At 37.9% G+C, this 13,818-nt stretch overlaps 1 protein-coding gene across 3 annotated transcripts in view; it reads left to right on the top strand.

The window, feature by feature from the left end:
• Positions 1–13,818, top strand: part of cers6 (ceramide synthase 6) — a 33,704-nt gene that overhangs the window by 6,106 nt on the left and 13,780 nt on the right. For all 3 annotated transcript variants that reach the window (XM_047369594.1, XM_047369593.1, XM_047369595.1), the window contains exons 4-8: positions 1,975–2,032; positions 2,827–2,877; positions 2,972–3,064; positions 8,319–8,447; positions 9,427–9,533. In XM_047369594.1, the coding sequence (XP_047225550.1) occupies positions 1,975–2,032; positions 2,827–2,877; positions 2,972–3,064; positions 8,319–8,447; positions 9,427–9,533 (438 nt within the window). The remainder of the gene's footprint in view (positions 1–1,974; positions 2,033–2,826; positions 2,878–2,971; positions 3,065–8,318; positions 8,448–9,426; positions 9,534–13,818) is intronic.

Below are 13,818 nucleotides of genomic sequence, written 5' to 3'. Positions count from 1 at the left end.
AAAGAAATTATTTAAAACACAGTCTGACTTATGTAAAATTTTTTAAGGTTTTTGTTTAAAAAAACACAATTAGGAAGCATTTTAGTTACTTTTTTTTTGCCTCAGGACCACCTTCAGTTGACACAAGATTAAAAACGTCAAGATATACTGTAGATTGGTTAATGTTGGATAAAATGTTTCAAGACTGATTACTGATTCTTTCAAACAAAGTTTGAGATACATTTGTGAAACTAAAGGCACTGTCTGCTGTTTAAAATAAAAGTTACCCTTTTTTTCTTTAAAATTTTTCTTAATAAATCAATCAAATAAAAAGCTCGTGAAAACAAACCATTAACTGCCAATCAGTACTCCTAAATCCCACCTGGAGAAGGCAAAATAAATGAGGCAGCGTTAGCTTTTATTATTTTGTTCTATCATTAAGAAGAACAAGGATGTTCTTTTGGTGTTTTGAATAGACAGTATTTGTCCTATAATATATTAGATATGCATGTTCATTTTCTGTTATTAAAACAATCTTTTGTAAGGCATATTTATAATATACCCTGCTTTATGTATATTTATAAGCAAGTTCATCATAGCGCATAATTGTAACTGTTTAGCCTTAAAAAGCATTCCTCAGTTTGGTGCTATTTACAAATTCCTGAAAATTAAATGAAAAATCGTAATTTATCTCAACAACAGGTTACACACTGTGAAAAAGTGTCAGGAATTTTGACCAAAAAAAACATTTGTTTTCACTTCAGAACTTTATTGAAAAAAAGCAGTTGTGAGTCATTGTGATTTGTTTTATTTTTTCTGTACATGGCAGCTTTTTAGCAACACTTGAAAAAGACTCTTGCAGGCTCCATCAACCAGTTGCCATGCAACACTCTTTCAATCTGTGCCAGGTACGCTCGTCCGCTTAATTTGCTTTTATAATACTTTTGATCAGGCACATAAAGCACCTAATGATGCTTTCCCATAGGCTGTATGTTATCTTGGTGATTATTTATCTTGTATCTATTAAAGGCTTGCAACTGCATTTTTTAATCAGCCACAGAAAAAGGATTTATGCAGCTCTCCTTTGAGTTATTGAGGGTTTCGGGTCCAATTTGAGGTCAGCTGGAACATCTTTGTTTCAAAATCTTTATACAAATCATGATGAAGATGCTTTCACATGGCAAGCTATGCCTTTACTCTTTAATCTACCTAAGGTTTTTTTTTTTCATTTGGCAAAAAACCGTGTGCCCTCCTTTCCCGTTTGGATTATTAAAGTATATTTCAACTAAATTAAATTGATTTGAATGTAGGCTGCATGATATTAGCCAAAGATTCGCCTTCGCTTGTTGGAAGGCCCTAAATTCCCTTTCTCTCTTGCTGACTGTTAAAAGCTGGCTTCATAAAGTAGGTATGTCTTCCTTGTCAGCAAGTCTTTGATCACAGCCGTGTCAGCTCCAGCAGTTTCTGCTTTGTAAAGCTCAGAGGCAGAACTCCTGATTACATCATTGTGCAGAAACTAAAGTATATGCAGGATTATTTAAAGCTCAGAGCAGGGAGGGCTGGAAGCAGACCTAAGAATAAGAACATCACTAAATATCCAGTGATGGGAATAAATCAGTGCTGTACAGCACAACTTGTTTGAATTGAAGATTTCCTTGAAATCCTAATACTTCCACATACTCCAGAAAGTAATCTCTCCTGTCAATTCTACATAGTTCTCAACAAAAACATACAAAATATCCCTTTAAATATCGATAATTTCAAAATAAACTAAATGAAGTGAAACATTTAACCTACAACTAGCAAAGGATTTAATAAACCACTTGAAGGCTCAAAATAGCCTGTTGCAGTTATTGCAACATGTTTCAAGGTCGTGATGGCCTTGAAAGTGTAATCATTATCAAGCTACAGTTTACTGGAAGGCTGATTGATTGAAGAGAGATGAACAAGAAAAACTCTTTTATACTCAATACATTTTCTCTTTATTTACTTCAGGTGGCGATTTACATTCTACCTGTATATATTCACCTATGGAGTGCGTTTTCTTAAAAAGGTAAGCTTTCTTTGATTTGTGTTACAGATGTTAGCTTTTTAGGCATGTTTTATGTGTAATGGCTGGACTGCCAGCTTCTACAATCTTTCTAAACATTGTTGCACCAAATACCTTTTTAGACAGTTCTAATTCCTCCATTAAAAGCTGCAACAGTGTTTCATCCAGGGGATCAGCGCATCCCAGTAGTCCCAATAAAATCGCTCCCTCTTTTTTAAAAGTCAGAGTATCTGGCAGGTGCTGATGCTGCTGAACGATAAGCCACATGAGATAAATCTGAGTATGAGTCAGCTAACTGATTATTACTGAAAAATAGAGCTTAGGAGGTTTCACATATATCATAAATATATTCATGAAAGTGCATACATAATAGCAATCACAGCAGCAGCCGAGATAGAGTTGGAAAAAAATCTCTGAGACACAAGTTGCATGACGAAGCACTTTGTGAAAAGTAGCTCATTCCCCGGTATTTGGTGCTGCAGGCGCCAGCCTCCAGCCTCTGTGGGATTTATTAATAGAGCAGGTCTGGAGAGCAGTGCAGGAGAACTAAACTCAAGCACAGTGACGGGTCACAGTTTGCTTGTAACACATTTACTCAGGATTTAAGTGTAGGCCTTGTTGGCTCTTTAGTCCAGCTTCTTTTCTCTGCAGAACATTTAGTGAAATGCAGCACTCATTGTCTCATTCATTGTACTTTTAGGTTTCTCTATAAATCCACCATTACAGCTGCTCCTGTCTCTGGAATTTACCTGTATTTTCATTAAGGTTCAACGTTTTGGTTTGACTCTATTTTTTAGACCCCGTGGTTGTGGAACACTAAAGAGTGCTGGTACAACTACCCTTACCAGGTAAACGTTAACACAATACTCTTGCAACAACTCTGCTAAAAGGTATATCATTTTGTTTAATATGTTCTAAAACTTTCTCCTTGTATGTATGCAGCCTCTGACTGTGGACATCCATTATTACTACATACTGGAGCTGTCGTTCTACCTGTCGTTACTCTTTTCCCGGTTCACGGACATCAGGAGGAAGGTAAGAATGACTGCAGCATCACTCAGAAATATACATAATTTATTTGACTACCACACATGTAGATCACCTTAAAATGAATCATTGTTTATGTGTAGTTTGTTTGGCCTGAAGTTGGTTTCCTGTCTTTTTCATGTGGGAAACAACAATATAGAGTGAAATGGATTTTTAAAAATCCCGTTGACTCCCAAAAGGTTCCTCAAGCATTTCCCAGCTGATACCATTGACTTCTTTTCATTTGCCGTTGTTTGCTCTCAACTGGTTTAAGGTAGTGATGCACCAAACGTTTTTCTGTGATGGGCAGAAAAATTTTGTTTTTTCCATTTCATCAAACGCATCAAAACTGTAAACCCACACTTTTTTCCAGTCTATAAATACATCAGAAAAGCACATGTTCTTAGGTGGAGTTTTGTTCTGAGTCATTAAAATTAGATAAAGGTTAGATACAAAGGTTTTTTTTCATAAAGTTTAACCTTGAGATCATAAAATACTACCTCCGTCTAAAAATCTGGAGCATGTTTTGTTTTATGATAAATGCTTTCAGATTTTAAATTCTTGATTTCTTTATGTATGCACTTCAGGCAAGAATAAATAAATCATCCTGGGAATATGAGTAGCAAATTAGAGCTTTTTTCATAACAAACATTTGTATATGACACAACTGGAGAAATAGAGAGTAAACATATTTTACGAATGATGGCAGACTTTAGAAGTACCTTATAGAGGCATTATTCATGTGATATAACAATAGCTAAAAACATCATCAGCCCCTTTTCCATTGTAGGGACTTTCAGCCATTAGTTTAGTGTTCGCCATCTTGTTTCGTGAACAAATGGCGGGATAAAAGCTTCTCAGTCAGGCTTTGCTTGTTTGGCCTTTGGTTTCTTATTACCGCCACCCGGTGGAATGGAAGTGTAGTGCAGTTTTTTTCCACAATTTCCCCATAGTCATTCGACTAATTTAAATACATTTAACGCTGCCTTTCAGAGTAGTGGAAACAAAAATCACACAAATTACCCGGGATTTCTTTTACCTGTGTAAGAAAAATCCCAGGTATTTAAATCCTGGGACTTTCAGTGGAAAAGGGGCATAGTAAATTTAGAGATGCACCACACAATTTGTGCCTGATTTCCAGTCTCTGATTTTTATAAAGCTATGACCTGCAGAGACTCATTTTATCCAATTCTGATTTCTCTTTAAGAATTATAATATAAGAAGATAGAAACAGAATTTAAAATACATATAAATTTCGAGCCTTTCAGCCACAAGCATTCATTAATTATTTATTAAAGGAACAGAGGCGGTGTCACACTGTGTGAGAGAGTAGTCACTGTAAAACTAGGCTTCACTAAAGAGACATAAAAGAGATATAATAATTACAGTGTTATTAACTTAAACTGTCTTTATCAATCTGTGTAAGTGATGTAGCACAGTTAGCATCACAAAATAAGCAGTCTTCATGTGAATTTCCTATAGAAAGCAGACCCTTACCTTAATTCTGAGTTTTTTCAAAAGGCTGCCAACATTTCCAAATCCAGCATTTTCCACAACAATCAGAAGCTAAAACTTGGCTGTGTTGTGTTTGTTTGTATGCAGTTTTTTCTTGCTGCAAGGCAACAGTACTAAGAAGCAGTTTTCTTTTCAATTCAAAGAACACAGAGGCTCTGATCCAGGACTTTATTTCACCATACATATGTTTACAACTGACACGTTGCTCATTCACTGCTATGTAGTTCTGTTGTGGGGCTTGATCAACATCCGGCAACCTCGTAGCCTCATCAGGAAATGTTGCCGTTATTTGCTTCTTTCACCTCTGTTTGTCCGAGACGTAATGAGGGTGCCCAGTCAGAAAGATTTACATTCATTTCATAAGCAGGTCTCCCTGAGAAACACACATAGCAATTGCTACTCTAAAAATTAGGTCAGTTATGATGAAATCTGAAAGTTAATTTCCTACAAATGAAGGATAGAGAGAGGCTCTCCTTTGCTGCCCTCAACTAGCTAAGTTAGCACTAGCAGCCTTCTAAATGGTCTTTGTGAAACAGCGTAACATATGCTTTATTTCAAACTTGCCAGTGTGAAAATGATGTGCAAACACTAACATGTGTCAGGTGATGGCGTTGAAAGTGATGTTTGGTCGTCTCATGGCTGCTATCAAGGCCATTCGGCATCTCTTAACTGACAGATCCAAGGTCCTTGCTTCCACTTTTAGAAAAGAGAAACATTTCACCCCATCGTTTTTTTTTTTTTCCTGAAGCAATCGTGTGAATGTGCGTGGCACTTTGGTCCTATTCAGAAAACTGACACAGCCAGGACAGGTATAATCTCTGTAGAAAGAAAAGCCTACAGAATTACCTTCTTACCTTTCTGTGCTTCCTCTGACTTCATTTTTGTAACACCTCACTGATACTGAAAATAGATAACTTCACTCAGTACCACTCTCCACACTCTAGAGTGTTTTTGTCAGCAGGATCTGTTCGCACTAAGTATAGTGCGTTTACTAGAGAATAGTTTGATTTTTGAGCTAGGTTCAGTCAAGCTAAAACAATCTGCTAATTTCTTGTTGTATCCCTACTAAAACCATAATGGTTGAGAAAAAATACCCAAAAAGCTAGAAAATAACATGCAAGTCCATACTGTATGTATTTACAATACTTCAGTGTGTATTTTATGACTTAAGTAGCTAAATTCTACCCTTTCTGAACTGAAGTAAGTTTTGTTTTGTAGCTAATAGGGGTTTACCACATCAGAAATTCATTTGATGATGATTTCAGTTGTGATTAATCCACATTTCTCTCATCTGTCATTATGATGCTTCCAACTGTGAGCTTTAGTATCTTCAACACTAGCAGTCTCACGTTTGGGTTTCTACTGACGTCCTCCAAGTAGCAGAAAAGTTTAATGGCTGGTGAATTCTTGACATTTTCAAGTCATCCATTGTGATATTAAAAATTAAACACACTAAGATTGTGATGATGAAATATTTGTAATGTGTTGTGCAATTCTAGTAGCTAATGGATATTGTAGTTTACATTTTTTTAAATGTTAAAGGTCAATTCGTACAATGTTTTGCTCCGTTCACCAAACCATTGCATCCCACGCCCATCTTTTTTTGCCTGTGAAAATGGACACACTTTTGGTTCATTTGTTGTTTGCATGCCTCCCAGTTATGGTCTTCACTCCCTCCTCTGGTCCATCCACAACTTTGCCCTCTTCATGACACACACTGCACTCAGAGCAGGCTCCATTATGCCATGCTCTTTGCCTTTACTCTGCCATCTCTCTGTTGACTGTTGCATGTGTTTCTGTTTTTGTTTCTCCTTTCAGTTTTTTTCATGCACACCACTACATTGAGGAGGGTCCTCTGCATCTCCTGCCAGTTCCAGTATGTTCTTCCCTGCACACCTTTGCCTTCATTTTCACTCTGCGTCTTGTGTCACTCCTCTTCCTTTTCATCATCCCTCTTCGTTTACTTACCCTGTTTCACGGGCTCCAAGTGCTTTCAGCTAAGAAACTTTCAGTAGCTTAAAAAATTCCAAAAGGACTTCTTGCCCTTGTCTGCATTTCTAATCACAATGAGCTCCTTTTAAAGCTATCCCGAACCTAAAGGAGCATACTAAGACGGGGGTAAAGGCTGATTTTCAAATTTAGTTACAGTAGTGATCAGTTTAAATCATATTGAGTTTAGATGGCTATTAATTTCATTTTTATTTGTTTTTTTAGGGGATTTAGAGAAGTTTTGAGGGAGTGATGTTACAGTTTAATCTTGAGTGAGATACACTGTCTTGCAAAATTACGCATAACATTCATAAAGTTCTTTACATTAAGTAATTTTACAAACACAAACTTCAGTGTAATTTATTGCAATTTAAATGATAGACAAAGACAAAGTAGTGCATCATTGTGAAGTGGAAGGAGAAGGATATGTAGTTTTTTACAAAAAAAGAAACAGAAAAAAGTGATATGGTTTTGTAAATGACCCCATTTGCTATGATAGCCCCTAAATAAAATTACTAATTACCCTAAGAAATCACCTAATTAGTAAACAGAGTCCACTTGTGTGTAATTTAATCTATTATAAATACAGCTGTTTTCTTTTGAAGCCTCAGAGGTTTATTAGAGAACATTGGTATACAACCAGCATCATAAAGACCAAGGATCACAGTAGACAGGTCTCTCATCAAGCTGTGGAGATGTTTAAAATGAGGTTATGTCATCAAACTATTACTCAAGCTTTGAACATCTCGCTAAGCACTGTTCAATCTATTATCCAAAACCAGAAAGAGTGTGGCACAGCTGCAAATCTGCCAAGAAATGGCCGACCACCTTAACTGTACAGGAGCTGCAGAGATCCACAGCCCAGGTGGGAGAATCTGTCTTGAAGACAAAAGTTTGGCCTTTATGTAAGACGGACAAGAAGAAAGCAAATACAAGTCTTGTTTTGAGTTTGCCAGAAGCCACATAGGAGACTCAGCAGACAAACATGCGGAAGACGGTACTCTGGTCAGACGAGACCAAACCTAAATTATTTGGCCTACCAGCAAAATGCTGTGTGGCTAAACACTGGTAGTGCAAGTCACGTTAGCATGACGCTGTGGGGTTAGTTTCTTCAGCAGGAACAGGGAAGCTGGTCAGGGCTCATAGGAAAATAGATGGAGTTAAGTACAGGGCAATACTGGAAGAAAAATTGTGAAGTCACCCTTGGGACGAAGATGGAGGTTCACCTTCAAGTAGGCCTACAACCACAAACATACAGCCAGAGCTATGAAGTAATGGTTTAGTTTAAAGCATAGTCATGTGTTAGAATGGTCCAGTCCAAACCTAAATCCATTGAAGATTCATCTGGGATTTGGCAAATAAGAAAGAGCAAAAGTGTCCCAGTGGAGCTGAAGACAAATGCACACCTGTTTTCAGATTTTCATTTGTATAACATTTTAAAAAGCATGTATCATTTTCTTTCACAGTTAACTTTGTGTTGATCTATCAGTTTAAATACCAATAAAATACGTAAAGGTTTGTGGTTCTAACATGACAAAAAGTGAAAACGTTGTGATAATTTTGTCGTGAATACTTTTGCTTCCCCTGCAAAACTCATTTCAGCAACTGTGCAGCACAAAATGTTCATACATTTTAAAACACCAAGATTGTCTTAGCTCATTTTATTTGAAAGCCATAATGTGACACATGAACTGATAAAAACTGATTTAAAAATACTTTCTGTAGATGCCTGATATTTCCTTGGCAACTGTCTCCACAGGATTTTCTGATCATGTTCCTGCACCACGTGGCAGCAATCTCTCTCATCGTATTTTCATATGTGAACAACATGGCACGAGTGGGAACTCTTGTCATGTGTCTACACGATGCAGCCGACGTGCTGATAGAGGTGAGAACCTGCAAGAAGATTAAATGCTATAGATGGATGAGCATCAGCAGGGTGTTCGGAGATATGTTCATATACCTGTCTTCATTACAATACGCTCTAATCCAAGTGTACCCTGGATAAGCTGACCCTGCTTTGTGGCTCACAGTTAAAAGGCACTTAGCATGTCCCCTCATCAGGGAACCCATGTTAAGTCAGTTACGTGACTGATGTTGGCACTGCAGGTTAACATTTACTGGTTGTATTGCCTAAAGGACCAATAGGATCATTGTAGTGGTATTGTTTGCATCAATAACAGTTTCTTTGAAACAAATGTAACTAAGGCGTATTGGTTATTTACACTCAACTTTTTTAAGTTCACCACAGTTTCTAGGAAGTTTTCATTAGTTTTCCATGACTTCCTTTCTACCTATTGTACACATATGTGATATAAAGATCCATTTCCTGTGTCACTCCTCATGGACATGCCATTAAAGTAAGGCAAATACACATTGATCTTCATACATCAGGACGTAGCTACAAAAATAGCTAAATGCATAAACTTCACCATTCTTACAGTCAGAAGAATGATCATTCAAACCAAGTGGATCTGTGACAAACACAACCTGCATCCATGTAGCTCGGTTTTGTAGTTTTGTTTTCACGTTGTGCGCTCGTGTTTTTTTGTGCCAGTTCTTACTGTGTTATTTGTTGTCCTGCGTCAGAATGAAACCTAAACACTACATAAGAACATTTAATTTTAGTACTGCCCAGAGCTTGGGGCTTTACCTGTTAAATGTTTATTTTTCTTGTTTACCTCTAATTTTTAATAATGTTTTGTTTAATGTAAACCTGCACAGGCCTACATGAGCCATTTGTTTATGATCTAGACAAATTAGGTTTAATTTTGATTGAAGTCATGCTACAGGAAAATAACCCTCTGGCTGTTGCGTTATCAGAAATATTTGTTCACTGGTTTTTGTTATTTATTCTTACAACCCAGGCTGCCAAGATGGCCAACTATGCCAAATGTCAGATACTGTGCAACCTCCTGTTTGCAATGTTTGCAATTCTCTTCATAACTTCCAGGCTGGGCGTTTACCCCATCTGGTAAGTGTTATTCATTTTCTCCATGATCCAAAGCCGGCATCGTTGTTGATGAGTGGCTTAAGTACAGGGGTGTTAGGCGATTGCATTTGCATACAGTTCAGTCATCTTACAGGCAGGCAGGGTTTCAAATCCTGTGCAGGCTTAGCTCCTTAGCACATTTTAGTGGCTCATGTTTGAAAATGCATGTCAGAGCCGTCAAAATGTCACTGCTTTTTTTTAACCTTCTTTTCTTCTTTCTCCACAATAGTTTTCGGTTTAGACAGATCTATGTGAATTTTGTTGCTAAGTAATAGTTACTATGGATACTACAGATTTAACCATTCAAAGAAAGACAAACAATCCAGCTCATGAAAAGCAAATCATTGTGGTTCTCAGTCTACCACTGGAGACAGGACCAATGAATTAATGTGATTATTAAAACATCAACAGTGCTTATTTTTGAAGACTTTTTTATATTTGTGTGGGATGTTTTCTTTTTCATATATTCTGACAAGCAGCTAATCCAATTTTGTTTCGGAGAAAAAATACTGTTTTAACTATTTATTTGATTTTCCACCCAAACAATTAAAAGTGTAATTACATTCCCTTGAAAATACTGATTGAAACTGGCCAGTCTGTTGGATATTAGGAGATCGTACATCTAATTTCAGCCCTTGAAAGGCTGCACAGCAGTCATCTTTCAGTCAGCAGCGGCAGCAGTGTGATCAAGACTTCATTAGATGAATGTAGACATGATTTACGTTCATGGTTAGGCAGCTTAGTTTTTTCCACTTTTACTTGTGACAGCAGCACTTAATCATCCCCCAAATGCTATTTAGATTCATGTTTAAAATTGAATCTCAATACAGCATTTCAATAACACAGTTACTTTATATAAAATAGCCCTTGGTCTACATCACTTCATTATCTACTTTTGATTTCACGCTGTAATCAAATGATTCTTCACTATATTTTAGTCAATTCCTCCATTACACCATTTTTAAAGTTGTTGCCATGACTTCAGTATCTGGAGGATAGCTCACAGGTTTCTGTTTGCAAGGAACAAAGCAGGGACGAATTTACCCCGGTCCTTGACAAAACCTTTTCCTTCGGTAAAGAGAGCCTGTACCCGGTGCCTTTGTGTTTATTAGCTGTTTTGATTAAATTTATGTTAATTGTACATCTCAGTTAATGAAATTTTTTGTTGAAAAGTTCATTTAAATCAGTATTTTAGTTCGAAATGTGAAACCCATATATTATATACTTTTACTAGAGTGATATAGTTCAAGCAATTATTTGTTATATTTTTTTATGATTATGGCTTACAGCTAGTTTCTCAGAACATTAGAGAAACATTTTTTATACAAATACAATGTTCTGGCTACACTATGGGCTACACAGTCTTGAGAAAGACTGCTGCCTTGACAGCTGTTTATCAGACAATCTAACCCTCCGGAAGGAGATTGAACCACAAGAGGTCATTCCAAAGGAGGCAGTCTGTTCAGAGTGCGGTATCCAGGCATATTTGTGGAAAGTTGAGTGGAAGGAGAAAGCATGCATGAGCAACAGAGATAAGCATTGGAACAATTGAAGAGCAAAGCCTATGTAATAGCTTGGGGGAGCGGGGATCATAAGGCACCACCAACAGCTTGAGTCAGTGTTTCAAGAGCCAACACACACAAACACTCCTGAACTGGAGATAATGTCAGAAGCAGATTTTGTGGGATGAGGAGAAAACGGCTAAACTGTTGCTCAATATTTTTTCAATTTAAGGAATTTGCATTTGAATTGGTAAACAAAGTTCCAGAGCTTAGAAAAAGAGTGGATATGCAGAGGTTCTAAGTTGCTTGAGGTCCAGCATGAAGTTTCCACAGTGAATTAGGGATTCAGTTCATTCAGTTTATTTATGTAGCACCAATTCACAACACATGTTGTCTCAAGGCACTTCACAAAGTCAGGTACATACATTCCAATTAATCCTAACCACTGAACAGTGCAGTCAGATTCAGTTATTTATTCAAATTGGATAAAAAGTTTTTCTATCTAAGGAAACCCAGCAGATTGCATCCAGTCAGTGACTTGCAGCATTCCCTCCTCCTGGATGAGCATGTAGAGACAGTGGACAAACACTGAAAGACAGGGCCATGTGGATCATCAGTAGAAGGTGAGCATTAAGTTGTTGCCAGCAGAAGCTTGGGCGATGCCCCCCTCCAGAAAGGTGTCACAGGTAGACACAGAGTCAGGCCAGGTGTAGCTTCTAGGAAGAGAAAAGAGAGAGAACAAAGTTAAAAGCTGAAATAACAGCAAATAATGCAAAATTTGAGAGTAGTGTGAGAATGTAGCGAAGAGGGTGAAAGTGGTTATTATGTCCTCCATCAGCCTAAGCCTATAGCAGCATAACTACACAGATAGTTTCAGTTTATTTATTTATATAGCGCTTATTTACAACAATGTCATCTCAAGGCACCCCACGGCGCGGGGCCACCGGGGAGGCCAGACCAAACCACTGAGTGCCAGAGCCCGGCCACCCCAGAACGGGCCACGTGTAGGGGCACTAAGTAAAATAATAAACTGATAAAGTTTGTCCATCTAGAGCCCACTGATGGGCATTGTTATACTAAAAACCACAAGGATCGGGATACCTCTCTCTGTCACACTGATTATAACCATTGGAAAAGAGAAAGGGTCATACAGGTAGCAGAAATGGAGGGTGTGTTTGCTTCTCAACCATAACTGAGCCGGTTTAGGCTAAACCTGACTCCCCTTTACTCCATCCAACAGGGAGGGAGGAAGGCGGAGGTAAAAAATAAGGAAGATAGCCTAGGCCACTAACTTTCTCACATTACAACAACAAACATCAATGTATTAGTGGGGGATTTTATGTGATAGACTAACACAAGGCAGCACGTAATTGTAAAGCACACCTTTCAATATTCATGGTATGCTAAACAGTGTGCTATGTATTTGTATTCAGCATAAATTCAACTACAGGAAAAACTCCCTTTTAACAGGAAGAAACCTCCAGCAGAACCAGGCTCAGTGTGAGCGGCCATCTGCCACGACCTACGGGTTTGAGAGAACAGAGCAGAGACACAAAAAGAACACAGGAGCACTGATCCAGGAGTACTTTCTATGGGAAGGAAAAGGAAATGTTAATGGATGTAGCTTTTAGTCGTTTCACCTAGAAAGAAAGAACAGATAAACTCTGAGCCAGTTTTCAAGGTTAGAGTCTGAAAGAGAGCACATATAATTTGCTACAGTAAAAGCTCAGTCAATTGCTATATCTAGGAGACAGAAAGGGTTAAACACTGAAAGACAGGGCCGAGTGTATCATCCGTAGAAGGTGAGCATTAAGTTGTTGCCAGTAGAAGCTTGAGCGATGCCCCCCTCCAGAATGCTGTCACAGAGCCAGGCCAGGTGTAGATTCTAGGAAGAGAAAAGAGAGAGAACATAAAGTTAAAAGCTGAAATAACAGCAAATAATGCAAAATTGGAGAGTAGTGTGAGAATGTAGCGAAGAGAGTGAAAGTGGTCATTATGTCCTCCAGCAGCCTAAGCCTATAGCAGCATAACAACAGAGATAGCTCAGGATAACCTAAGCCACTCTAACTATAAGCTTTATCAAAAAGGAAAGTTTTAAGCCTAGCCTTAATAGTAGACAGGGTGTCTGCCTCACGGACTAAAACTGAGAGCTGGTTCCACAGGAGAGGAGCCTGATAACTAAAGGATCTGCCTCCCATTCTACTTCTAGAGACTCTAGGAACCACCAGTAAACCTGCAGTCTGAGAACGAAGTGCTTTGTTAGGAACATATGGAACAATCAGATCTCTGATGTATGATGGAGCTAGATCATTACAGGCTTTATATTTGAGGAGGAGAATTTTAAATTCTATTCTGGATTTAACAGGGAGCCAATGAAGGGAAGCTAAAATAGGAGAAATATGATCTCTATTTTTAATTTTCATCAGAAGTCTTGCTGCAACATACAATAGTCCAGCCTTGAAGTAACAAATGCATGGACTAGTTTTTCAGCGTCACTCCTGGACAGGATATTTCTAATTTTGGCAATGTTCCGGAGGTGAAAGAAGGAAATCCTAGAAACCTGTTTAATATGGGATTTAAATGACATGTTCTGGTCAAGAATAACACCAAGGTTTATACTTTATTACCGGAGGTCAATTTAATGCCTTCCAGGTTAAGTGATTGACTAAGCAGTTTCTTTTTTAAAGACTCCGGTCCAAAGACAACAAATTCTGTCTTGTCTGAATTTAGAAGAAGAAAATTTAAAGTCATCCAACTTTTTATGT

Source organism: Girardinichthys multiradiatus, chromosome 7, assembly GCF_021462225.1.
Source record: "Girardinichthys multiradiatus isolate DD_20200921_A chromosome 7, DD_fGirMul_XY1, whole genome shotgun sequence".
NCBI classification, from domain to species: Eukaryota; Metazoa; Chordata; class Actinopteri; order Cyprinodontiformes; family Goodeidae; genus Girardinichthys; species Girardinichthys multiradiatus.
The sequence above is the reverse complement of the archived record's forward strand: the minus strand, read 5'-3'. Positions and strand labels throughout refer to the sequence as shown.